The sequence below is a fragment of the Scardinius erythrophthalmus genome (assembly GCF_964197995.2).
Source record: "Scardinius erythrophthalmus genome assembly, chromosome: 4".
Classification (NCBI taxonomy): domain Eukaryota; kingdom Metazoa; phylum Chordata; class Actinopteri; order Cypriniformes; family Leuciscidae; genus Scardinius; species Scardinius erythrophthalmus.
In genome coordinates, this window is record NC_138224.1 from 12,722,619 (window position 1) to 12,750,513 (window position 27,895).

General features: G+C 37.5%; 3 protein-coding genes across 9 annotated transcripts in view; all 3 read right to left on the minus strand.

Moving 5' to 3' along the window:
- Positions 1-487: 487 nt before the first annotated feature.
- caprin2 (caprin family member 2) lies at positions 488-11,913 on the minus strand. Of its 4 annotated transcripts, none has more exons than XM_081362906.1 (21): positions 11,722-11,913; positions 9,927-10,152; positions 9,743-9,805; positions 9,554-9,640; positions 9,230-9,468; positions 8,646-8,728; positions 7,785-7,922; positions 7,655-7,695; positions 7,309-7,560; positions 6,838-6,879; positions 6,641-6,760; positions 6,428-6,512; positions 5,975-6,027; positions 5,759-5,869; positions 5,573-5,659; positions 3,944-4,060; positions 3,669-3,843; positions 3,404-3,574; positions 3,063-3,160; positions 2,078-2,138; positions 488-1,759 (listed from the first exon to the last, which is right to left on the minus strand). In XM_081362906.1, exons 1-21 carry the CDS (start codon positions 11,724-11,726, stop codon positions 1,197-1,199), a joined length of 2,817 nt encoding a protein of 938 aa, XP_081219032.1. In that variant the 5' UTR covers positions 11,727-11,913; the 3' UTR covers positions 488-1,196. The 4 variants fall into 4 exon arrangements, with proteins under 4 accessions (XP_081219032.1, XP_081219033.1, XP_081219035.1 ...); XM_081362907.1 differs by having other exon boundaries at positions 5,759-5,854; positions 11,722-11,903; XM_081362909.1 differs by having other exon boundaries at positions 3,464-3,574; positions 5,759-5,854; positions 11,722-11,879.
- Positions 11,914-15,362: 3,449 nt separating this feature from the next.
- Positions 15,363-21,595, minus strand: sinhcaf (SIN3-HDAC complex associated factor). 2 transcript variants are annotated; one of them, XM_081363836.1, is made up of 6 exons: positions 21,443-21,595; positions 18,803-18,930; positions 18,454-18,553; positions 17,222-17,345; positions 16,985-17,135; positions 15,363-16,880 (listed from the first exon to the last, which is right to left on the minus strand). In XM_081363836.1, the coding sequence occupies exons 2-6, from the start codon at positions 18,928-18,930 to the stop codon at positions 16,616-16,618; spliced, it is 768 nt and encodes a 255-aa protein (XP_081219962.1). In that variant the 5' UTR covers positions 21,443-21,595; the 3' UTR covers positions 15,363-16,615. The 2 variants fall into 2 exon arrangements, with proteins under 2 accessions (XP_081219962.1, XP_081219963.1); XM_081363837.1 differs by having other exon boundaries at positions 15,973-16,880; positions 21,431-21,565.
- A 1,222-nt stretch (positions 21,596-22,817) lies between these two features.
- dennd5b (DENN/MADD domain containing 5B) overlaps positions 22,818-27,895 on the minus strand; it is a 37,712-nt gene continuing 32,634 nt past the window's right edge. For all 3 annotated transcript variants that reach the window (XM_081363942.1, XM_081363941.1, XM_081363943.1), the window contains 6 exons: positions 26,980-27,098; positions 26,708-26,895; positions 25,535-25,617; positions 25,321-25,447; positions 24,962-25,136; positions 22,818-24,854 (listed from right to left, as the gene is read on the minus strand). In XM_081363942.1, coding sequence (XP_081220068.1) covers positions 24,671-24,854; positions 24,962-25,136; positions 25,321-25,447; positions 25,535-25,617; positions 26,708-26,895; positions 26,980-27,098 — 876 coding nt within the window. In that variant the 3' untranslated portion in view covers positions 22,818-24,670. The remainder of the gene's footprint in view (positions 24,855-24,961; positions 25,137-25,320; positions 25,448-25,534; positions 25,618-26,707; positions 26,896-26,979; positions 27,099-27,895) is intronic.

Here is a 27,895-nt window from a genome sequence, read left to right on the forward strand (position 1 = left end):
TAGTTGAATAAAAACACCCATAAAGGAAGCTAAACATATGCATATGTAAAGATAAATTTATACGGAGATTAGCTATAATGAAAACCACATTACAAGAATCATAAGATTAAATGATAACCGTAGATGTGGAAACCATAAAAAAAGAAATCAGACCATGTCAAAACATACAAACCTGTCAGCATTGACACCCTCTGATGCATATTGTAAGCTTACTTTCATTCAAAACTCACATTTTAACAGAAAACCTGTTTAGACTGGGTTTTACCCCCGACTGCTAAGTCACAAATTTGAAAGTTGTCAAACTGAGTGCAATAAGCAACTTCAGGAGATGAAAATTAGCAGAAGCCCAAGTTCTGTGAGACTGGTTTTAATAGAGGTAAACATCCCACACTATCTGCATTGATACTAACCTAAACGGCTAGACCAGCTGCAAATTTAAACCGCATTCACAGCTTTACTTGATGCACAAATGAAGCCATCACAGAAGTGAACTGCACATTTTTATTTCAGGCACAAGAGGGAGCAATTTTGGCCTAAACGCCTTCTCGGCGGAGTCGGTGTTCAACTGATTCACTCACAGTATTCCACAGACAAACACGCAGATTAGCACACATACACCCAAAACCCCAACAAGGCCACCAAGTCATTTAAAGTGCTCAACGTGTCAAGTATTACCAGAAAAAAAATCCTCCATTCTTGCAAAGCAATGTGTTAGTTCAACGACCCAAAAAACAGAAAGGCACCATGTTGCAGACTTTAGTATGGCTGGGAAACCTCTCTCTTTCTCTCTCATCTAAAATGAACAGGCGAGAATACAGGGCCATCTAACAAGCACCAGAAGATGTTTCTGAATGTTAGGATTTCAGTTTAGTGCACACTAAATGCAGCTACTTTGGGTTACGGGTTTGTGCACCCAAGTACACAGTAAAGACTTTCAAAACAGTGAAAGAAAGAAAAAAATATATATATTAAATAATGATAATTAAATAAAAAGAACAACCCAGGTAAACCCATGTAAACGTTCACCAGCAAAACATCTTACATTAGCTTTAACACTGACTTTTGTACTATTGAACATCTTTCAAACATGCAGGTGCACCATGCGTAACCAAAAGCGCAATAAAGTGCAGAGTAGCTTTCAAAGAACATCCAAAATGCCCCATCCTCCCTTTTTGTGCCCATTTAGAGATAGATGTTCAGTCCTGGTACAGCAAGAAACCAGAGAAGGTGCTGTACTTCCAGCTGCTGCCGTAGATGGCGCCGCGGTGAAGCCGCAGCCACACCTGGTCACCCTGGAACAGCTGGAGGACAGCGTGATTGCTGGCGGTCTCGTGGTCCGGAGCGCCGTCATTGGCATACGCGGACACCATCACCTCTTCGTTGCGCATGAGGTTGATGTACAGGGGCACGCTGATGGCAAGCTTCAGGATGTGGAAGATGAAGACGTAAGTGCCGGCAGCAGGACAGGTGAAACGGCCGCTGGTCGTGTCAAACATTTCGCCGAGGTTGGTGTGCAGCAGTTCGAAGGCGATCGGCTGATCCAGAGTGCCAGGGGCGAAGTTGGCCGCACGGGCGGCGGAGAAAGCCACGCGGAGTTGGTTGAGAGGGTACACGTGTACGGGCATCATAGTGTGCGGGCCCTGGGGTGTGATGGGCACTTCCATTGGCGGGATGGAGAGAGTGTCACTGATTCCTGAGTCGAGCGGATACGCACCCTCCCGGTCTGGGCTGCTCACCTGAGAAGAGTCACTCCAACCAGCTTAAAGAGGGGAAGAGACAAAGACAGACCATCAATTTGACCAATTAAAAGTAACCATTGCATTGCATTACTTTTTCCTCACCTGGGCTGGGCTTGCGCATAAAAAAAACAAAAAAAAAAACTGATTCATTTGAAATGAATGCTTACCTTTACTAGTTACTTGAAAGTAATTGGATTACATATCTCACATTACTTTACCCCCAACACTGTTCCTCACAACTTAACTTTTGAACAGGGACCATGTTAAAAAAAAAAAATGAAAGTATCGGTTTTAAATATAATTTTTTACAAAATACCAGTATGGGAGATTGCTCATACCATTGCTCCGTTGAGTTGCTGTGCCTCCACCTCGTTTGAAGCTCTGCTGATACCCGTTTTCCTATTGGTAAAACAAAAATCACAACTGACCCAATATAATATATAATCTAAAATATTGCCTACAACACAATGAAAACAAAATTAATTCTGCTGTTTTGGCATTAGTAACCCTGACCCATAACATACAAACTATAAGTGGCTTAAACAAAAATGGCTAAAATAAAAAAAGATAAAAGTAAACTAAAAGCATAATATATTATATAATACCTACATCACAAAATAAAAAGAAAATGTACTTTTTTGTTCTTTTTATAATACAACCAATATGCAACTTTAAACAAAAAACTAAACATTACCTATAATATAATATAATATAATATAATATAATATAATATAATATAATATAATATAATATAATATAATATAATATAATATAATATAATATAATATAATATAATATAATATATAATAATATAATATAATATAATATAATAATATAATATATAATATATAATATATAATACTTGGCTTGGTTGAATTCCAATGTAGAATGCGGTCTGTTATTTCTTGATAACAGACCGCTGCGAAGTATAACACACCGTTGCCATGAAAAACAGAGCGTTGATATGGACGCAGGATTCTAACCGTAGAGACGGAACAGACTATTTTCTTTAGCGGAAGCAATACAATCGTTTTTAAAATCAATAAACTCCTTTTTAAATCAATATTTTGTGTCAAATTATTGATTTATTTGGTGGGTAGCCATGTAATATGTGGGATAATGTAGAGCAAGGTGGTTGTTATAGCGAATACAGCCCCTTCAGGCTGATTCCCGATCAGCCTGTCGGGGTTGTATTCGCTATAACAACCGCCTCGCTCTACATTATCCCTTACATATAACGCAATGACTACAACACAAAGTGAATATACATTGTTTTGGTGTTGACACTAAGCAAATAAAGTAAATCAGTAAAAACAAACTTACTCTGGATAAATAAACAGCAGATCCAGGGTCTCTGTGTGTCTGGGATATGAAGCCCCCTCCCGGAGAACGCATATTCACTCTGTAGGCCTCATAACCACCTGGAAATCAGTCAGAAGGAAAGAAAAATGCAGGTTTTATACTATTAATCCAGGTCTGCTCCAAATTGCAAAGATAACAAATAGTATAGTAAATAGTATATAAAGTTTGTGTAAGAACAAGAGAACTCATGCATTGGCTCTGTGTTAAAGTTTAAAACAAAACACACCACCATTACGTGATCTGCACACAATACAAAAAAAGAAAGCCTAACAGAGTGAAGAGACCGAGGAAGAGGAAGGTACCTCTGTAGCCACCGGGTGATCTGTATGAGTGACCCAAACCCCTGCCTGCACGCGTCATACCTCTCGCTGTACCGCGGGGGTAACAGGACTGACTCAGACGAGACTGTAGCTGAGGGGTAGAGAACGCGTGGCCAGCTGTACTGACCGGACACTCCAGCTGGTACTGGCCTTCTGCAAAAACGCATGATTAGAGAAGCAAAATTCAACAGTCTGAGAGTTCGTGTGAGAAAGTGTGAGTGTCACTAATCTGTAGGTCATGTTTTACCAATCTGTAGGTCATCTTCAGGTAGGTTGAGTTCAGGTGGCGTCTGGGTGCTTGCGGTGGAATAACTCTGGGTTTTGGCTGACGTGTAACTCAGATGCATAGACTCAGAGAACCCACTCTCATCTGACTTCATCCCCGAACTCTCACTGATTGGCAAAGATGCCACGTTAAACACCTGATGAGGAGAGGACAGGCTTCAGATAGGATGTTTTGCATTAAATAAACTGGAATTGATGGTAGGGACATCTGAAGCATATGGAGATAAACATGCTCACAGAATGGATGTTGTGGAAGTTGTTTTCTGCACTGATGGATCGGTGACTAGGTGGGGTTGTAAAAGTCTGCGCAACCACAGAGGATGATACTCCATTGCATAACATCTGCTTTCCTGCCTGACACAAAAAATACAAAAAAATAAAGTCAATCCCAAACAAGGTTTTAAAGGCACTGGATAGTCATTTCCATGGCACCATATGACATCTCCAGTCATTTAAATTTCCACTTGTAAACACCCATAGCCACAAAGTCTTCTAAATCTCCTGAGCTCAGGGTTAGAAACTTTTAAAATCACTTTCTTGCAAGGCTGCAAATTTAAAAGGGTAACTCTCGCCAAAATGCAACCTAGGGTATTTTTTTTAATCTACCTGAGGCAAACTTTCATTTTAAAGCATAAATTAGAATGGAAACGCCACTTTTAAGTTTGACCATATTTTAGTTTTTGGTCAAATTGACTTTTGAATGGGAGGGCTTGGGGCACTTATATGATAGCATCAAAAATCGCTATTTTAAAACACTAAGGCTCGACACAACATGAAACTTTGCTCGAAGTATCACCAGGGGCTCTACATATGAACTCGAGCACTGAGAACATTGTGTACAGAGTTTACTAAAACGAAAGATTTTGAAAGATTTTCCGTCCGCCCGCATTTTGTCAGTCAAAAATAGCGTATCTCCGAATGCGAATGAACTGACTCTGAATTTTAGTATTGTTTCTTATATGAGGATCCTTTTTCAAATACAAGGTCAATATTGATTTTCACTAACGACAAAAATTCTTAGTGAATTTATATGGAACTAAGCCTTTGGAGCTTTCCATCTTTACTCTCCTCCGTTACGTTCACAGTCTATGGTTACGTTGCATTCAAAGATCGACTATTTTTGACTGACAACATGCCGGCGGACGGAAACACAGTGAGTAGTTGTTCAAAATCTTTATTTTTTAGTAAACTCTGTACACACAAACAATGTTCTCAATGCTCGAGTTCATGTGTAGAGCCCCTGGTGATACTTCGAGCAAAGTTTCATGTTGTGTCGAGCCTTCTTAGTGTTTTAAAAATAGCGATGTTTGATGCCATCATAGAAGTGCCCCAAGCACTCCCATTCAAAAGGCAGTTTGACCGAAAATGAAAATACGGTCAAACTTAAAAGTGACGTTTCCATTCTAATTTTGCTTTTACACGAAAGTTTGCTTCGGGTAGATAAACAAAAAGACCCTAGGTTGTATTTTGGCGAGAGTTACCCTTTAAACTTAAAACTCTGTCTGAAACAAATACCTTAGAGTTTAAAAAGATTTATTTGGCCAAGTAAGGAATTTAGGCACCACAATATTAGTGTACAGTATAAAAACTGCCATTCATTTTGAGATTTGGTAAAGATTAGACTATTGGTATTTTAAAGATTAACTGTGATTAAAGATTAAAGTGAGCATTAGATATCCAAATCAAATGTACGCAACTAAAACCTCTAAATAACATTAAACCTTAAATTTTAACCTTCAAATCTCAAATATAAAAAAAAAATATATATATATATATATTAAAAAAAAGAAATTCCCCAGTTCAATCTCTGTAGGGTTTAGGAGCGCTCCATTTAGCATGAATGAGAATTGTCCGTGGAGTTCTTACCTGTACAGAGCTTTGATTTTCTAGAGGGACTGAGATGGAGGATCCCCTGCGGTACAGTGGAGGAGTGGTGAAGCCCTCACTTTGCTTCTAACAAACAACAGATAACATTACAGCATATTTAAGATTACAAGCCTACTTTTTGGCATCTTACATTCAATAACTGTACCATCACAAAAAAATCTTTACATGTGGCTTATCTTCATGGTGTAGATCTAGGTCAGAGTTGGTTATAGAACGGTCTCCATTTGACAGACAGTCTTTACCCTCTCCAGACAGCAGAATCTGTAAAGGAGTGCTCTACGATCACAACATGTCATATGCGGTCAGTCACAGAAAATCCTGACCTCATGTTTTTATTGTTATACACAAAATAAGCTCTCATATCAAGTCAAACATGCTCACCAGCTGGGACGGAGGCAGACTATCTGATGGGCTTTTTGTCAGTTCCCTTTGTGCTGCATGTTTAAAAGAAGCAGACTATCAATATCAGTTTAACACCATCCTAATCTTAAATGTGCAACTTAAAGGGATAGTTCACCCAAAAAATTAAAACTGTCATTTATTACTCCCTCATGCCTAAATTAAATCCGTTCATCATATAAAGCGACCAATTCTCTTCAGAAAATTTGGACTAAACCACTATTCATATGGATTATTGATCTCTCTATGAACATTTTGAAGCATCAAAATGTCAGTTGTGTAGCTGTCAATGGAGGGACAGAGCTGTCAGATTTCAGCAAAAAGACCTTCATTTGTGTTCCGAAGTCTTACGGGTTTGGAACGACATGAGGGTGAGTAATGACAGAATTTACATTTTTGGGAGAACTGTCTCTTCAATATGGAGCGCTCGTGTACCAAGAGGAGTAGAGCAGCCTGGAGATGAATGGCATCTCTTTGCACGACCGTTTACAGGTGAAGTTTCTCCATCCAGATGAGACTCCTGCGAACAGAATAGAGGAAAAGCTTCTGAACACTTACATTTATTTAAATTTATTTATTTAATTACACTTAAATTTAATTAAGTATTGTTGCGTTTTAATTTAAAAAAAAATCCCCTATAATACATGCCTGCATGAAGCTGAATGAGCCAGAGATCTGGTCCATCAGAGTCTCCAGCTGCTGTTTACGCTGAACAGGGTCTTGCGGTAACGGAGATGGAGAGCTAAAGACTTCCACTGCGACAGGAGTCTGAGAGTATAAAGCATAAAAATAATGATTAAACTGCTTTGAAACAAATGAGTTTATGATGGATCTAAATAACTCACCGATTTGGAGTCCTGCTCCACCTTGGTCTTCTTTAGACGTTTCTAGAAGACAACACACATGTGAAGAGTTAGAAAAATGACCTTGTTACATATTAAACGGTTGCCCAACTGAGTAAATTGCCAACATGGAAGATCAGTCGTGCAAGCAGCAACTTTTAATGGGTTTTAAAACTACAGTCCGCAGAGCCCTTGGTGACCTTAGGGGTCCATACAATAATAAGAAAAAAAACGTGCACTTTAAAAAACATTTTTTATTAAAAAAAAAAAATATTTGGACATGGTTAGGTAAACTTATTTTCAAGCTATTTCAATAATTTGTTCTGGCTGTATTTCCATTTCTCTTTCAGTATAAATTGGTCTGTATTCATGAAAATATATAGCTGCCTTTGTATTTAAGCAAAGGCGATCATCATACTTGGGGTTCCCACATAAATATTAAAATGAAAAGTAAATAAAAATACAGATTTTCACCTCCTTGGGGTCAACCGTGGGTCTCTTCAGGATGTCTGTAGTCTTAGGAATCAACCCTGCTGCCCCTTTCCATGGCTTCCGTATGGGGGACTGAGAGGACACAGGAGGATCAGAAAGCTCCATTTCCCATGAGTCCGGTGGCTCCCTTTGCTTCATAGCCAAAAACTCATCCTTCCAGCTACGGGGCGAAGCCTTCTCATCCGGCCTATGCTCATCGACGTTCGTTTCAGGTAGGTATCGTCTGTTAAGAAACTGGCATCATTCAGAAGTTACTGACTTGCTTGTGTTTCTCCAAAACACAGTTTATAGCGTTGAAGGCTTAAGGATCAGGGTCACTTGTTTTTACCTCTTTGGGAGGCACTTCTTTTGAGCTCAGCTTCACCAGTGCTAAAACACAGAAATATAAATGGCATGTATTAGAGTAAAAGAATGGCTGCTGAAATTATTAAAAACTGGATGTTAAATTTGAATCTCACTGGAGAGGTTACAAGGCCTAGATGGAGGGTCAGCCTTTACAGCCTCAGTCTTCTCTGGACTGTCAACTTTAGGAAGTGGTACGTGGTCAAAAAAGCCACAGTCCACTAGCTGAAGTAGCTTCTCCTTCATGTGCTTATCTGTGTGGAAAGACGACAGCGTTCACATTCAAAACATTTTGACTTAGTGCTCTCACAGCCCTATTAGCAAGTCTCAAACGCCCCTTTATCCACACAAATATAAAAAAGGTTATTTTTGCTGAATTACACATACAGAACACAAAATATGCCTTTAAATAAATACATTTACCACTATTAATGGTAAAAAACAATATTGTGGAATGTATGCCCTTTAACTTATTTATGAAATACTTTATACCAGTGACTATTTATATAAAAATAAATCACTAGTATAAACAATAACACTTAAACACTTAAAACAAAAACAAAAACACTTAAAATTATAATATATTAAAAAAATATATATATATTATTACATTACATTACATATATGAAGAGTTCAGATGCAAAAGCCTCTAAGTGCCATCTGAAATTTCCTTCTAGAATGATTATTTTTATCAAGCTTGTATGTTTATGTTCAGTTATTTCACTTTAATGGCAATGAAAATGACCTATTAATTGTCATTAAAGTGAAATTAAATATGCAAGCTTGATAAAAAAAAAAACTCATTTTAGAAGAATTTCAGATGGCACTTAGAGGCTTTTGCATCTGAACTCTTCATATATTAAAATAAAAATTATATATATAGATAGAAGAGGAAAAAAAAACATCCTGGCTCATTAGATAACACGTGAAAAGCCATCAAATTAATTTGGCGATCAGAGAATGAGCTAGAAACTCACATGTCGAGCCAGCAACTGGTCTTTCTTTCCCTTCCAGCAGCTCAGAGTAAACAATAGCAGCCTGTTCCATCTGATCCTCTAAACTAGAGCAGGAAACAACAGGAAGACCATGCCACATCAACAGGCTGAATAGACAAATACAGTACTGTGATAGCATTAAAAATAACCAGCATCCACAGATAGACATGTTGAGGACAACATACAGTCAAGCCAGTAATTGCACAATAAATCAGAGGGGCTCTTGTATCATCCTGAAGTTTTTTGTTTTTTTTTACTGTACATTATCCCACTATTACACACCTGGCTCATAAAATCAATATTTTTATACACACAATATACATTAAACACTTTTAGATGAAAACGATTTTAGTGGTACAACAGACAGACAATGTTGGAAATTAGTCCCCAATTACAAACTTTAGTACTACACTTATATCACCGAATGTTGTGTTTGACCAATCAGAATCAAGAATCCAAGAGAGCCATGCACAAATGACAAGCACTTTGTAATGAAATCAAACGTGTAGAAAAAATACAAAAGCGTTGACTATAGAGCTGAAGGCATTATCAGGCGTAGCACAAACCTCATCTTATGGTCTCGTTTGCATCCCAACAATGACGCCAGATCCAGCAAACTCTCCGTGTCCCGTGTGGTCAGGTGACGGGAATGTTGTCTGGCGTTGCAGAAGTTCCTCCGGACGTCCTCTCTCTGCAGACTGTGGAGGACGTATTGCACCTGGAGAATCAAGCTCAGACGCTTCCTCTCTTGTTCGATCCTCATGATCTTCTCTTGGCGAACAACCTTCCGCTGAGCCTTCAACAACTACGGCGGAGAGCATCAGAAGATCCGGTGAACCATTCAGCACAATTCCATTCTGCTCAGTACTTTACAAATGCATAAGCCTTACATCTTGTGTGAGGGCACTAATGGTCTTCTGGAGCTCTTTGGCAAATGTAAGATTGTGGACAACCTCCTCGTACTTCCCCACAGCATCCTGCAACATTACCATACATCAGGGATCTTGAAACAAGCACTATATTTCCCAAAATGCACCACATTTAAAAAAAAAATTTTTTTTAAAAAGACGAACGATTACCAGTTGGTCTTGATTCAGTTTTTCCCCCTTTTCCAGCCTCTCATTGTAGCTTTCCAGTTTCAGCTGTAAAAAAAAGTCAGAAGGTAATTTGATGCTCTACGAGTAAAACAAAACCAATTCCATCGGACTACAATACAACTCATTCTTTCATGCCATTTCTGTCCAAATAACATAATTAAGGCACCTTCTTTTTCTCAATGTTACGGATCTTGTGCTTGAGGCAGATGAGGCCGTCCTCGATGTACTTCTCGTAGCCGTAATAGGTGGTCGCGGCCGGGTTAAGGGCGAGCTGGAGGGCGGTGAGCACTCGAGGGGACCCGGATTTAGGGCTGTCCTGGTCATCATCCTTCTCCACGGTCAACGTCTCTAGAGTCCGAGATGGTGACAGCTGAACCATGATCTTAGTCTCTCTGATAGACAGGGGAATGAATAGAAAGGTCACACTATTTGTTATGGAAAATAATAAAAAAGACAGACTCTTACATGTTCAGAATGAAATGGTAATTACTTCTAACTAAATAATGTGCAGTATATACACCTTTACATTGCCCTAGCAATACATGTCACCAACAACACAGTGGTCATAAACTTTATACTGACACCTATTGGTATGAATGCAACATCACACAAACTCAGTTTATTTGCAGCCAATAGTTTGATAATATGGGGTCATGTGATCTCAACAAGCATCTATAACCTTTAAAATTCATAGAACCTTTCCACAGCACAAAAAGGCACTTTATTTAGCAAAAAGGTTCTTCAGAATATTAAAATATTCTTTACACTAAGAAAAAAAAAAAGTTTCCATGGCATCACTGCATATGACCATAATGGGGCGACCCTCCTTAATTAAACTTTAATACCACCTATACTGGTATCTTATGTAGCCTAATTATGTATAATATGTATAATCAGATTATGTGTAAATTCCTCAGTGTTATTTTAGTATCATTAAGATACTAGCCTACTATAGTTTTAGAAATTAGAAAATGACAAACTTAAAGGTATAGCGGAGGATCTTTCCAAATTTTAGATAAGACCCGCCCTCTCCACTTTTTGAAAAGTTTGATTGATTCACCAGAATGATTGACAATTAGGAGGACCAATAGTTTAGGTTACCCACCAGGAAGTAAAACATCCTCCGCTATTCCTTTAATTTTTAGTTAACAACCTAATTAAAAAAAAAAAAAAAAAAAAATATATTATATATATATATATATATATATATATATATATATATATATATATATATATATATATATATATATATATATATATATATATATATATATATATATATATATAAAGAAACTTAATGTATAATAACTCTTCCGTGCCCGTGGTACATAAACTTGTTTTGCCTTTAAAAGCTTATATAGTGCCATATAATGTATCCTTGTTTATCATGCAAGGAGTTCAGTAACCCAGTGACAATACTGAAAAAGGAAATATCAGCAGACATGTATTGAGAAGTTATGCACGAAAAGCAGCCTGAACACACTGTTTGATAACTGCATTATAAGCTAAACTCTGCCCATGTGTCTGGACATTCGCCAGTGCTCACCAACCATGACATGGCATTTACATGATAGACTGACAAATGCAACAACAAAAGGCGAATCACCCACGGAAATGCACTATGTAAAACCGTAATCATTTACTGTCAGCCATTTACAAATATTCAATAGAACGTCAAATGCAATTCTGGCGTTCATAAGCATAGGTTATGCATCCAGCATACCACCAAATCAAGCTACAATAACTTGCATTACAAAAAGAGCAGCTGCAATATTGTAAAACGCAACTTTTAAAGCATTTATCCGACACGAGTTTGATGCTTTCCAGAATAATCCTCCCCAAACAGCATCGCCGGGGTGCCACCACCCAAAATGACCGCGCAGGGAACGCAAATAAGTTGCTAGAGGACGAATAAAAGCACAGATGCACGTGACAACATAACGCACAGATATCTCACCGACCTCATGCGTCTCTGCCGGTGTGTGAGTTTGTTTGCTGCGATTCAGATCGTTAGGATGACTAGGGTGGGAAGGCAGCTCATTTAGAGTCAAAAGCAAATGAGATAGCCTTTCGGTGAGCTGGAGGAAAGACGAAATAAAGCGGTGGGTAAACAGAGAGGACAGACAGCAGCAGCCTCTCACCTTTTTATGCCCTCAGAGAAGAGGAAACCCATCAGCTGGAGGAGCAATCATGACGTCACACACACACACACACACACACACACACACACACACAGTCCCCTCGCGCAACCTCAGCACTCTCTCATCTATCTATCTATCTATCTATCTATCTATCTATCTATCTATCTATCTATCTATCTATCTATCTATCTATCTATCTATCTATCTATCTATCTATCTATCTATCTATCTATCTATCTATCTATCTATCTATCTATCTGAGATTGTTTACTTGACTTCCCTTCATGCCCTAGAAAGGGTTCAAATATTGATATTTATGGTGTGTCACCATTTCAAATTTCATCATGTAAGGGGCAAACATTTGTTGTTAAAAAAGTGTTAATTTAATGTTTGGGGTCGGTTGTGCTCTCTTCAAGGCTGCATTTATTTGATCACAAATACAGTAAAAACAGTAATGTTGTAAAATAGTATTACAACTTAAAATTGTTTGCTGTTTGAATATATTTTAAAATGTATTTTTATGTTAAAGTTGAATTTTCAGCATCATTACTCCAGTCTTCAGTGTCACATGATCCTTCAGGAATTCGTTATTATCTATTATGTCTTATTTATTACTATTATTATTTTTATACACTTTTGATTAATTAAATGCATCCATGCTGAATGAAAATATTAATTTCTTCTTACTGACCCATTTATTTCATCATGCAGTTCATGTATTGCCTAAACTGAACCCACAACCTTTGTGTTGCAAACATCATAGCCATTGTTACCTATATCTAGCTTATTTAATGTTATTTATTGGTATGATCTATAGGTTTTGTATAAACAGCATGGCACAAACAATGCCAAGGTCATGGGTTCACTTCCCAATGAATGCATGAGTTAGTAAAATGTATTGAACGCAGTGTAAAAGTTGCAATGCACCAATGCACATAACAAGTGTAACCATCACAAGTTACATTTATTGAGGAACAAGTAAAAAGTACAATATGTAAAAAAATACAAAACCTGCTTCATATATCTCTAATAATGTGAATACAAAGTGCATAGCTACCATACATGCCTGTAGCACTACAACTAAAGGACTAGGCTAAGGAAAGGTATGTGGGCATTAGACACCCTCAAACTAAAGTATAAAAATAATCAAATCAAATTGTTGTACTTAGCACACACACAAACATATGTTTTTACAGCTATCCAGTCCTGAAGTTCTCCATAACGTTTAGTGAATCTCAGACTACGATCTGTGACATGTGTAAAAGCATTTTCAGTCCATATTGCAGTGTTGTTAGGACAGACGGGTCAGTCCTACGACAAAATCTGATGAGACTTAAAAAGAAAAAGACCATAAAACAAATAAATATGAAATAAATAAGACAAAAGAGTATTCATCATAACCGTTGTTCAGTCTTACACATCTTATATTTACAAATAATGCCGCCATAGAGATGACACGATAGAAACCCCATATAGGTGCTTCAGCTGAAAGGATGTTACCACAAATACAGTCATACATGTCATTCCATGATATGGCATATTCACACTAAAGCCACAAGCTGCCACCATCAAAATACCCATTTCAAAACTGAGATATTAAATAACAGATTAGATTACCCAGAGGGAGAAATTAAAATGAATGTGCAATTGAGTGTTTTGTGTGAAACAAATGAACTCTCTAGCGCCACCCCCTGGAATTCAACAGAAGTATGTGTGCATCAAAGTAATTTGTACAATCCAAGACAAAAATCACAAACAATAAAATAATAATAATAATAATAATAATAATAATAATAAAAACTGACAGGACAGGCATATTGGATCATAGGGGAAAACTATAGGGGAATATAGTATGAATACTCCTTATATGAAAGCTTATTACAGACTAGTAACTTATAATGAAAATGTACAAGCTTACGTTGATTTAGCTTTTTAGTATTTTGAAAAGAGTTTTCCCTGGAACATATAAAAACATAAAACCAAAAACGGACAAAACGATCAGATCATGTGCTCAAATCTTTCATGACACACACACACACAAAGCAGTATCTGTCATTGAACACTATTTACAAAAGGCAGAGAGGGAGAGAGGAAGGGATATGAACACATCTATATACGATGACAGTATAAATAGCAAAAATGTTGGGCTTTTTGGCTCTGAGTGAGACAATATTGAAAATATCCAATTCTAAAAAACATTTGAAGACAATTAAATCCCTGTCATAATTAAATGTCACTGTCATCTCAAAAGTTGTGGTCAAACTCTGATTTCATTTTTGTTCTTTTCTTGCATTTATCTACAAAAATATATATTGGGACCGTCTCAAAATTTGCCCAACTTATTGCAAAACAAAATTAAAAATCTCCTTAGAAGGCCATGCAAAATTCATGCAGATTTTTATCAAGACAATATTTTCCTTAGCGTTCATGCTCGACACTGATCTTTACCAAAAACCTTAAATCTACACTTTTTGGATATTTACATTAGTACGCTGAATACAAGAGTGTTAATAACCAGGCATCATTTTTTGGCTGTCCGTGCCCAGTCTGCTTCAGCACCGTAGAAATGCTGTCTGAGGAACAGTAAAACACTAGGCGTCAAGTTTGATGCCCATTAGTGGCTAAAACCTGCACTGAAATCAGGGTTTAAAAGTGACCATTCACCTTCACATCATTAACTTTTCTTACATTAAACACAAAAATTTGATTTTTTGAAGAATATCCTGCAATATTTTTTGCAAGTGAATGGGGACTGGCAGCATCAATCTTCAAACTGCACCATAAAAGTTCCACGTCTGTCAAAAGTCATATGGACTACATTTAATCACTGACATATGGCTTTAAAAGACTTTTTTTAAGATACTACTTTGGTGCTTTTTGTCATTTTGGAGTTGTACAACACTGTAAAAGTACAATCAACTTGGATGTTTAAAGGGATAGTTCACTTTGAAATTAAATTTTGGTATGTTTTAGCTTACCTCAAGGGCATCCAAGATGTAGGTGTCTTTTTTTCCGCAATAGTTTTAATTTTGATATTTTTAGGTCAAACCGTTCTTGTCTGTCAGTCATATAATGCAGGTCTATGGTCACTGTCTCAAAGACATTCGTTCCAATGAACTGCCGTAGACAAGGCGACATCTAGTGTATATATCTATGCACCAGTCTGCGTACACGTCACACACCAGGAAGCGCGCGCGCCCTCAGATCACTTGGACGTGGCTGTGTTACAAGAGGTATAAACGATATAAATACTGTTCGTTTTCTCACACAAATGGCTCGTTTCGTGTCTTAGGCCATCAATGTGTACTTACGATGGGGAATTGTTTAATTTGGACGATGGGGAATTGTTTAATTTGGACTCTGTGCATGCTCTTTGAGAAAGTGACCATAGACCTGCATTATATGACTGAAAGACAAGAACGGTTTGACCTAAAAATATAAAAATTGAAACTACTGCAGAAAAAAAGACACCTACATCTTGGATGCCCTTGAGGTAAGCTAAAACATACCAAAATTTAATTTCAAAGTGAAGTATCCCTTTAAGTCATTACAACTTAAATTACATTAAACTGACTTTAAAAAATGAGCTGAATCTTGGATAACTTTAAAAAAAAAAGTTGAAAATTGCTCAACTTATTTTGATGAGTTAAAGCAATGTAAAAACATATGTTGTCATAACTTATTAATCATATTTTTTTTACAGTGAACCCTAGTGCCCATTCACTTCCATTATATGGAATAAAGCAGCCAGATGTTCAAAAAAAAAATTTGACTTTTGGTGTCCCATGCAAAAAAGGAAAGAAATTTAAAGGGGGTTTGAAACTACAGAGCCCCTAAAGTGATGAAAAGGGAGGAAAAATTATATGTTAATGCTTTTGCGTTCTCACAAATCATTTAAGTTCTTTGCGAGAGAACGTGAAATTTTAACGTTTTGTGAGCAAACGCTAAATTTTTGCAAGAGAATTCAAAAGCACTGAAATATAATTTTCCTCCCATCTCATATTTTTTCCATCACAAAGTTCCTTTATGAAACAACATGAGGGTGAATGACAGATTCTTTTTTTCTTTTTTACATTTTTAGGTGTCCTGTCCCATTAACTACAAACCAAGAGGGGGAACAAACAGAGCAGGCCTTAAAAATAAAGACAAAGACAGAACAAAATAAATATATAAAAGGCAAAGATCAGAAGCTTCCCTAAATAATGGCTATATCCCAGCTGGAATGGTGGAATATCCTAAATACTGTACACTAACTGTCACCCCAGAGGAAGGGCACAATGGTGCTCAAGGGTAGAAAAGTGACAGCGTAGGATTGTGGTCACTGTCCAAGTCGATTCTCTACATTTCTATGCATGATATATGTAGATCCAGCATTCTGTGTTTGAGTGAGATAGCAAAAAAAAGCAAACTCATTTTCCCTGATCTACAAAAAAAGAAGGGGTGAACTGGAATAGCGTGGTACCAGGCTCTGAAAAACAAGGAAGGTTTTCAGTCAGTTTGATAAATAAAGGTTGCTTCGACTGCAAAGGAAATGAAAGAGACACATTCTCAACAAGGAGGGGAAAAAACAGGAAAAGACAAACAAGGATCCAGCTGCTCATGAATCGAAGGCAATCCGAGAGAACGTCTTTGAGAGTGTCTGAGGGGCAACGCTACGCCTCTGACTCTCGAAGGCTTCTTAAGAATGCCAATTCAGTACCCTGGGAAAGTGGCATCACCACTCCTCATCCACTTCCTGTTCCATTTTTATTTGGGAAGAGGAGTGCGGTTGATTAGACGAGAGAATTTCTTGACTGCTCTGCACCTCCTCTTTCTCAAGGTCTCTGTCCTCGTCTTCCTCTTCCTCCTCCTCCTCCTCTTCTTCTTCTTCCTCCTGCTCTTGCTCCTGTTTTTTCTGACAGCAGGGCTTGTAGAGATGTGGGTCAATCAGAACCTCCCCGAAACGACCTTTATAGATGATGCCACAACATACCCGCTGCCTAGAGAGATTTAAAAAAACGCTCACGTCATTTAAAAGTATTCGTTCTGATGAAGACTGAAAGGTGTAAACTTCTAAATCAGACTGATTCGGCAGAGTGAATACCTCTTCCAGTATGTCAGGTCCAGGAAGGAAAAGACTGGAGAGCGGGCGGAGCCAGGAGTCAGCTCCGAGTCAGAACCCTCGTCTGATTGGTTACTGTAGCTGGGCGACTGGGCGGGGCTGGCGCTGGAGGTGGTGCTGTGAGCGTCTGAATCTGTTAACAAAGACATTTTTTCATCAGGAACATGCCAAGAGCAATTTCATGTTTTGTTTAATTTAGTTTTGCGATTCAGTACTCACTGTGTCTCTTCAGCTCCTTCTGAACTCTGCTGATCTGGTTCGGTCTGATCCGTCTGGATAGGGATTTGACTTTCTTTGACTTCACTGTAGTTTTCAGACTTGGTCCCCCTCGTGCATCAACCACCTGATAACAATTGATAACAATAACAATCTCCATATAGTGATTGGAATGTAATATTTATTTAATTTTCATATAATTATTTTAGTTATAAACAAAACAATAAATATATTTATATTAATATGTGTTTTAGGAATTATATTATATGTCAGGTTCATAATTATTTATTTATTTAATCATGTTTTATCAATTCATTCTTATCATGTCATATTTATGTTATAGTGTTTATAAACAAAACAATTATATTAATTTGTGTTTCACGTTTTATATTATATGTCAGATTTATGGTTAATACATTTATTTTCATGTAAATTATATTATATTACTTATAAGCAAAACAATAAATATATATTTACATAGTGCCTACGTTTTTTAGGCATTTTGTTATTTTATAGACTTTTTATTTTAGATTGCATGTTATTTATTTTATTTTTTATTTTCATTTTATTATAGATCAGGTTTATAACTGTTTAATTTATTTAATTATTGTCATAATTTATATTATACTGGTTAAAATAAATATAAAAAACAATAAATACATTTATATTAATTTGTTTTTTAGGTATTATTATAACATACATATGTATATATATATATATTTTTTCATATATAAAAACATGTATATGTATGCATGTATGTATGTATAGTTCTAACAAAAAACAAAAACAAATCTATATTTATTATTATTATTGTTAAGATCAACAACAGTTTCATCAGTGGACCAAACATGATATTATCTTATTTTTCATATATCATATTAACTGCATTAGATTTCATTTGTAATCATTAGAATCAGACTGAATTGTAGTGAATACTTTGATTAATACAATGTAGCTAATTATTATTAATACTGTTATATCTGTTCAAATACACATTTGTGCATATGTAGAAAATTGTTTAAATATGTGTCATCCTGAGGATGTGGGCTAATTCCCAACTAATTCCCATTTCCTCCCAAGGTTTCATCCTCATCTACTTTATAATCTTATAGGGAGTTGCCACTCAGAGGGGATTCAGTGAAAAGCTGCTTTGGAACAATATGGTTCGAAAATGGATTTGAAAAGACTCAGTGTGATAAACAAGAGGCTGTGTAAGTGTGTAAGCGTGCACTTACATGATTCCAGTTCTTCTTGGAACCGACGGGAAGCTTCTTCCAGCGTTTTACCAGCAGGACACAAGCGTTGCAGATTTCACCAGAGCGAGTCTCGCCTAAACTGTAGAAGTATCCCATTGTTATATCATTGTAATGGCAGCATGCGTATGGAAATCATCTAAGTTCTCATGTTGTGAACAAACAACATTATTTCCTTTACATTCTTCTAATAGAAAATATCTGATCGCTTGACTAGACTTGACACAATAGAAATCCTGTACTTACAGTAATTTCACCAGGCAGATGTTAATATCATGTTAATACAAATGAACCACACACACACACACACACACCATAGAGATATACTCACCCAAAGCAGCTCTGAAAGTCTCTCTCATAGCGTTTGCTGTCAGTGAAACGAGAGCTGGAGGACTTTGCTCTGCAGATGCAGCATCCATCAAGGCTGCGGTACATCTTCGGCTTATGAAAGCCAAACATCTGTGACGCAAGAAAAACAACTCTCTTTTAGGTACTTCTGCTGATTCACAATGACTCAACATACGTTTAAACACATTGGCTGCACCATAGTAGTCCCATAGTTCCAAACAAAGTTACTGTTATGGTCCTCATTATTATCAATGTTGAAAACAGTTTTTGCTGCATAACAAATGTTTCACCACATCAGCATATTTCTCGAAGATCATGAGATAATTAAGAATAATGGCTGCTATAATAATAATAACAATAATAATACATTTACTAATAATTATAATAAACATACTTTGTAATTTTATTTATATTATGATGTAAGTTTATATTAAATATGGAAATATTTGGAATAAAATTTAATAGTTAAAATAAAATTGTCAAGTCATGGAAATAATGGTTAAACATTACACAAATTAATATGAAAATATTATAACTGCTTATTGTCTTGTTTTTGTCATAGTATTTTCATAATTTCAGTACATACATTTTATATATTTATACACGTGCACATATTAGTTTATACATATAAAGTAAATGTATTATAAGTGTTATTAAATGTAGTTATTGCAGGCAGCTGTATAGTAGCCTATACTGTGTTTGTTCTGTGTGCATAGGCCTATAGAATATTCTATTACAGAGAGAGAGAGAGAGAGAGAGAGAGAGAGAGAGAGAGAGAGAGAGAGAGAGAGAGAGAGAGACATATGAAATATGTGTTATCATCAGTCATCATCGCGTCAATGGGATAAGAGCTTAATGGACCGAGTGCTCCTGCTCTGTCTTATATAACCTCGTGCTGATGATGGAGCCGGACAACACCAGTGGCCTCGCGCATCGACAGATCGGTGTTAGCAGCGGTGCCTTCACGAGGCATCATATTCATACAGTATAACTGGGTCATTACAGAGGAAGCATCTGTCCAAACCGTTGTATTTTTATTTAAATAAATAAATTAATCGATTTAGAGAGAGAGAGAGAGAGAGAGAGAGAGAGAGAGAGAGAGAGAGAGAGAGAGAGAGAGAGAGAGAGAGAGAGAGCCCTGCGCTCTGTACAGTGTGTGTGAGTTGAACCGCGCTTCTGTATTCTGCCTCTGCTCTGACGCAATTCAACATGGCAACGCGTTTGAGAGGAGAAGAGGGGCAGAAAATGGGGGCAAGAAAGTAATGCCATGCCGTCACGGAAACCACGATCAAAAGTGCCATTAACATATAACTGTTAAGTGTGTCATCTAAAGTTACCCAGATAACATCGAGCGGACATTATCAATGTTTCGCGGTGTTTAAATGTACACGCGCGCGCACTGCAGTGAAATGGTGCGTGTGTCCCGCCGTATTCATTCACCGCCCACCAGCTCGCGCGGAAGCATGGCACGCCACACGGCATCTTTAAACACACACATTCAGCATGTTTTCACCGCAGTTTCACTGATAAACGACCCTGCTCTGTACGAGCAACTAATTCTTGCACTTTCTTTGATGCCAGTTGTGCCCAAAGTAGAAGAACGGTTGAATTTAGTCGAACTGTTCGACCGCGGCTCTTTGTTTTCCGCGCGACTCTGCGTCAGTGGCTCGTGCGACTCCATGCTTCGCGCTCGAGACTGTAAACACATGCGGTCCGTGCAACAACTTCGCTGAAGAGCATTGAGCGCAACAAAACACGCATTTGCATGTGTATTTCTTTAATACAATAACTTAATACACTTTTAAACAATTCAGAATGCTAAAATTAAATATCGGTTTTATAAGCTCCACGTTTAAATGCGTCAGTGACACCGCCTCCATCTCACATTAAACGAATCTCTTACAGTAGCAGAGCTCTAACCGCTACAATAACGCTGAGCTCGTTGAGTTAGTAAAGCAGAAGTTTGAAAATGTTGTTGATGAGCTTGTGAAAATGCGGGTTTGTTTTGAAGCACACCCACCAACAGCGGAGCAAGAGACCACACGCAGTCAGACGGATAGTTCAGCATCGCAAGTTCAAAACGAGTAGAACTAAACTTGTTTTAATGAATGCATGCAACACCAAATACACATATATTTAAGAGTGCATGTTCACTACTGTAGTTTTATATAGGCTTTTAACCAGACTACAAATGCAAATTGTTTATTTTAAAATGCAACATTGGCCGTTTCTGTCAAAATACTCATCTATGACGGATTTTTTGTTTGTGTCTGTTCTGACTAGTGAAATATATATAAACTCTGGCTTCAAATAAATCAATTCTGTTATCAAACACTTAACAGCGATCATCGGAAAGGATGCGAGCGCCCTAAAATGTGATGCGCTGTATAGGCAGCATGTAAACACTAAACTTACTGCACGCTTTAATACTAGAGCAAAAAAATGTACAACAAGCTTCAAAAGTGATCGTACTGTTACATTTCTGATGAACGCGACAGCTTTAACCCGGGCATCGCACTGTCACACAACTTCTTAAGGGGGCCTTACGAAAGGCGAATTATGACATCTTCTGCACACATATAAACTGTTAAATAACTTTTACGAAAAATACCTTTATTCTTACCTCGACTTGGATCAGTTGAAGTCAAACCACACAGCGAAATCCAAGAGTTACAGGCGTTACACATTTAACAATGCGCCACTCGTTACTGTCTCACTTTCTGTCTGAGTGTAGTAAAATGTTTACGCATGCGCGGATGTCCATCCACCATTTTCTGAATTTCTTCAATCAACCTCATTTGCATACGCTGCTGACGTTTGACTGCGTCTGCATTCTATTGCCCATATAAGGGAAAGAAAATTACGCGGGAAACGTGGGCGGGTCCGGTTGCTAGGGCAGCAGCCAGTGCGCTGAGATCCCGGTGGGCGGAGTTACGCTCTACTACTACGAGGACAGCAGATGTCGGAACAAACGCAGCAGCAGCACATCCTTCTTCTCTCTCTGTGACTGTGTCCGTCAGCCATGAGCACATGTCGGCAGCTTCGTCTGCGATATATTCATCATAAAAGTAGTTCGAGGTAGTCGTTTTTTAAATAGACTAACGAGCTAAACGAATAGACCAACATTCACCACAATTTTGATCAGTTTTGGGGCAGAAAAAAAAACGTTAATTCCCTCAAGCAGGAGAGCTGGTTTCGTTTGTAACTCGTGTTTTTCCCCCTCGAAATTTCATGTAATATTCCTTCATTTCCTTGCAACACATTAGTTTAGAAAATGACTTGTGTACTTAAACTGTCAATTATTCTTAACTGGATAGTTCACCCAAAAATGAAGGTTCTGTCATCATTTACTTGCCCTCAAGTGGTTCCTAACCTGTATGAATTTCTTTATGTGGAACACAGAAGATATTTTGATGAATATGGGTAAACCAGCTGGCCCCATTGACTTTCCATAGTATGTTTAGTGTTTATTTCCCCATCCCAAAGTATGGCTTACCCATATTCTTCAAAATATCTTGTGTTCAACAGAAAAATAGATATTCATACAGGTTTGGAACAACTTGAGGGAGAGCAAATGATGACAGAATTTTCATTTTTGGGTGAACAGAGAGTGTTGTTAATCTATCCCACTGTGGTTGGCTTATAATACAAACAGAAAACATGAACAATTTGAATTATGTGCATTGAGTATAAATCAGTCAAATTTACATTAATCCCAAATTTTTTTCTAGAGTTATTATATTATCACAATCACTCCCTGCTCTCCCCAACAGCAAAATCTCAGGTTTCTACTATAAAAACACTTATTTGATTATCATATGAGTCAAGTGCTGAACATTTGTTTCACAGATGCCATCAGCATGTCCCTAAACTAAAAATAACATTCCATGAAGAATGACTCTTCATAAAGGAATGTTCTCTGGGACCTGAGTGTTGTCCTGGAATACCATGCGTGTCCTGTGCACACACACGGTTCAAAGTTCAGAGAGGACACAAATATGGACATAAGGAGCAATTTTAATGAGTTGCTTCACAAATATAAACATGATAGTGGAACCCCACTCATTTTACACAGAGAACTTTTCATAATATGATTGATGTTTAGAAGCATTTCGTACAGGGGAGAAAAAAAAAAAAAAAAAAACATTAACCAGTATGGAATGAGACTGAAAGGATTTAGAGGAACATTTACAGCAACAGTACTTCTCCAAGATCTAAAACGCCGCATGCATCAGCACTGCAAACATGGACAGTTCCTGCAGTTTCCTCATCAATCCAGCCAGAGGATTCTGGGATTTCAGCAACTTCCGGGGCCTAAAACTAAGTCGACCTTTACACAAGATGGACGTTCCATTCTATACAAAGTCTGAACACATCATAAAGTTGATTTACTAAAATAAATAAATGATACAGTGTCAGCTTACTGCATAATTCACCCCAAGATTATAGTTAATCTAAAATCAGTGTCACAAAAGTTTTGTTTGAAAATAAATACATACAAATGATCCGAGTCATTATAAAAAGAAAGAAAGAAAATACACAGGTTGATGTACTCCAGATGTCTTAGATTAAATGCTGAGAGTCTTAAAAAAAAAAAAAACTTCAGGTAACATTAAGTTGTAACTCATCCTGTAACAAATGCATTTATTCTACAACTAGATTTCTCTCAGCATGGATTCCGGATTAAAACTGAGGCATAAAAGAACAAACATAACTGATTATTTAAGGACAATACTTCTTAATTTCTAAGCAACGTGCAAGTAATGCAGTAATTAAACATGGATTTACAAAAAAATGCTGCATTTAGACCTTCAATTAGTGATAAATACTAGGGTTTACACTTTATATTTAAAGCACCCCACAAGTAACTGTAATATTTAAGATTTGAGAGATTTTAACTGCGACTAAGGTTAATGGCAAAAAAAAGAAAAAAAAAAAAAGAGGCTTGTTATTGCTTTCCAGGTCTGATTTCCAGTGTTTCTTTCTTAAACATAAAAAAATTTCAAACATGATACTGAAGTATCTAAGAATGAAGTTAATACTCATTGGCAAAATAAACACATCTTCCCAAAGTGTTCATCTGATAAACCAGCCACACACAATTCTATCACACATAAACTATAAACACATCTTGTAACATACAATGATTCACATCATGTTGGAATGTCCTTTTTCGTGGAAAATTCGCTTTTAACCAAGAGAATGTTTCAAACCGACACCCTCAAATTCAGACTATCCAATGTCAAGAATCTTTCTTTCAAACTGACAGCCAATCAGCACATGGATAGCATCAGTTTAAACACACAGACATCGATTTACTGATTAGTCATTGTGAGCACTTGATGTCTGAATTCCTCAAGTATAGTCGTTATTGAGTGTGTCAGACATATATTAAGTCAGAACTAAGGCTCCTCAGCAGTTCAACTGTTCTTGACATACTTTGCAAAAAAAACGTTAAAAAAAACAGTGCTTTCCAGAGAGACGGCACATGATACGAAGCAGAAACGCTAGCGGATACGACCGTTGCTCGCAGACAGATGTGTGTGGAAATGACCACAGGTTTAAAAGCAAAATCCACAGGGAAAAAAAAGTGAGTCTTCTAAAAACAAACAAAAAAAGTCATCAACACTTTCAGTTAGAAAGAGCACAACTCCATATACTGCTACAAAACACATTCATTTCTTTGGGGGGGGGGTGCAGGAGACAGTCAGGTTGAAAGAAGCTTTGATAAGTCCTCAGTTCTTCCCAGGTCAGCAAACGCACAAGGCAGAGTAACTTGTAGAGCCGCTTTGGCCCTGAGGGTGGCAGCAGAGAAGGGGGAGCAGTCTGAATTTGAGCTCAGTACGTGGAATTACAGCTCGACGCTTTTCGTAAAGGAGGTCTCCAGCGTGATGGGAAAGTCATTGAGCGTTTCCAGGACGCCGACGAGAGAGCTGACGGTGAGCTTGTCTCGAAGTAACGCGTTCTCCTCGTACATGCGTGTGTTGATGGGGCATTCGGCCAGCAGAGGGAGCCACTGCGGCAATAACCGGTCTCTGTGAGAGTCGGAAATACATGCAGACAACTCTTGAGAACATTTTGCTCTGACTTTAAGATGCTTTATTTAAAACGAATGCATCAAAAAGCATGCGTGTGTCCTTACCTTGCCCCGAGGCAAACTAGCAGCTGGAACTTGCCATCCTTGCCAATGTTGCGTGGCATATTGTTAACGGCGTTGACGTATCGACAGAAAGATTCACAATTCAGTCCAAGAGGCTCTGGTATTTCTTGTAGGTCTCCAATCTGATCAGCATTCTCCATAAGTGCTACTACTCTCTCTGTACAACACACACAGCAACACATTCGTTAGAAACCTAAAAAATGTGTTTTTATGCAGGAAATTAATATCTCTATCTCTTTATCTATATAGTGTGTGTGTGTGTGTGTGTGTGTGTGTGTGTGTGATTGTGTATAACAGTTAGTGCCATATACTCTCATAGGAAAACATTTAATAAGCTTTACCGTAGAAATCCCACACAAAGACATTTTTCTGAAAGATTCGAGCGGAGCGGAATCCATGTTGGAAGAACTGCTCCAGTGCCCACACCAGACCACCCTCACCACACAGCAGAACCGTAAGACTGCCCCTCTGAAACACACCGTTTTAGGTTCAAAAAACACACACAAAAAACAGGGAAACATAAAGTGACGATATTCTTAAGTGGACACATCATACCTCTTTCTCTGGTTTGTGGAAATGCTTAATAATATTGTTGACTGCTTCACCGATGGATTCCTGTATCTGAACGGTTGTTGGTTCTGAAGAGAGAAGGATTGTTAAAAAGGTTGAACACCTAAATACAATAATAGTACTTCACAACAATTATCAATTTAAAAATAGTTAAGAATAATGTACATGCATATTAGACGAAGACAGTCATATCAGTAGACTAATAAAAGATGGTTTATTTTACAAGGAGAGGGTCGCTTCATGGAGGCGGCCATTTTGAGATCACATGAGCAGCCGAATACTAATTACTTCATTTCCCTAACCTTTGACAGAATTTTCCATCATTTATGAGACAACGCTTCCCTTCCATTGATGGAAATTTCTGGCCTTTCATGTCTTAACTGTTATACAGTAGGAATCGCTATTATGCATCTTCTGAAAGAGTAGATAATCTCCAGATCAAAACACAGGCAAGATAAGGAAAAAATATATATTTGTTTAAAATGTTGCATTTTTTTATTAAAAACTCACCCACATTCAAGTGTTGATACAAAAAAGAATGCATGAAGCTAGAATAAGATTATTATTTTTTTAAAGCAGAGGTGTTCTTTATTTTGATATATTGCATGTTCAGATATTTATACAATAAAGTAATCTGGCTGCAATAAAAGTTTTGTTTAAAAAAAAAAAAATGCTGGCGGGGAAAGAGTTAAGAGCATTTCTACAATGTAATTTGTCACTGAAAGCATTTATTTTTATGTGACGCTATTCAAACCACTAGGTGTCAGTGTAAGTCCAAGACCACGACCAATCAAACACTACTGAAAGCACCTTAAAGGGATAGTTCACCCAAAAATGAAAATTCTATCATTGTTTACTCACCCTCAAGTTGTTCCAAACCTGTATGAGTTTCTTTGTTCTGCTGAACACAAAGGAAGATATTTGGAAGAATGTTTGTAACCAAACAGATCTCGGTCCCCATTGACTACCATAGTATATTTTTTTCCTACTATGGAAGGACCGAGATCTGTTGATTACAAACGTTCTTCCAAATATCTTCCTTTGTGTTCAGCAGAACAAAGAAACTCATACAGGTTTGGAACAACTTGAGGGTGAGTAAATGATGACAGAATTTTCATTTTTGGGTGAACTATCCCTTTAAATACAAGTTAAACTTACTGTTTCCACGTCCTGTAAGTGATGTGATGCTAATTCGTCGGATCTGGGAAGGCGATCGCTGAAGGGGCGGAGTCTTAGCCCCTCGGCCTCCTTCATCATCATTGCACGGAACTACAAATTCACCGATCAGAACTCGCTCAAGACTGCCATCATCCACACCTTTCCCCAGCCACCTGCCGCACGGGAACCTGGGAAGGATAACAAGTGAATAACAAGAAAGCCATAAAAGGAAAAAGATGGAGGGAATGTGAAGAGGACAGAGTAGGCCGTACTTGTATGTGTGGCCAGTGATCTCATTGCGGACCATGACACAATCCACCAGCCACTTGGCAAGCAAGCCAGAATTATCATGACCCAGCTGCACTGTTGTCAACTTCCCGAGGTTCTGACGCTGTACATACAAAACAGATAAACGAAAAAGATGTCAGAGGCGTTAAGCAGCTGTCTGAGAATAACTGAACAACCCGTGTGAGGGTGTGTGCTGCATTTTGAAAGTGAGCAGCGGAAGGACACCAAGACAGTGAAAGTGTACAATGTACTATCACTGATTTAGATTTACTATTGCAACCTATGGCTCTAAAAATATTTATGGAATCAACTAAACGCAAGTGTACAAGCAGGGTCCAAAATGAACACACCATAAGTTCCAAATGTGAGAAAAAACTGGCTTGGTGAGTAAATTAAAGTTACTCGCCTGAGCCATCAAAACAAAAATATATTTTAGCTTTGTGGCTTAAAAACAATACATATGGCATTTTTCTGAATCCACTCACCAAGTGTGCATAAGAGTTCATTTTGGATCCTGTATACAAGTAATAAATAATAATAGAAACATTTTGTACGGCTTCTACAGATGTTAACCGTTAGTCTAATGTTCTAATCTGGTCTAATTTCCATGTTAAATGGATAGTTCATCCAAAAATGAACATTTTGTCATCATTTACTCACCCTCATGTCATTCCAAACCTGTATGAATTTATTTCTTCATAAATAAAGAAATAATTTATGTTGGGGGGTACTATGGAAGTCAATGGGGCCCATCAATATTATTCTTCAAAATATCATCTTTTGTGTTCAGCAGAAGAAATTCATAAAGGTTTGGAACAACTTGAGGGTGAGTAAATGATGACAGAATTTTCATTTTTGGGTGAATTATCCCTTTAATTTGAGATTTTTTTTCCCCCATAT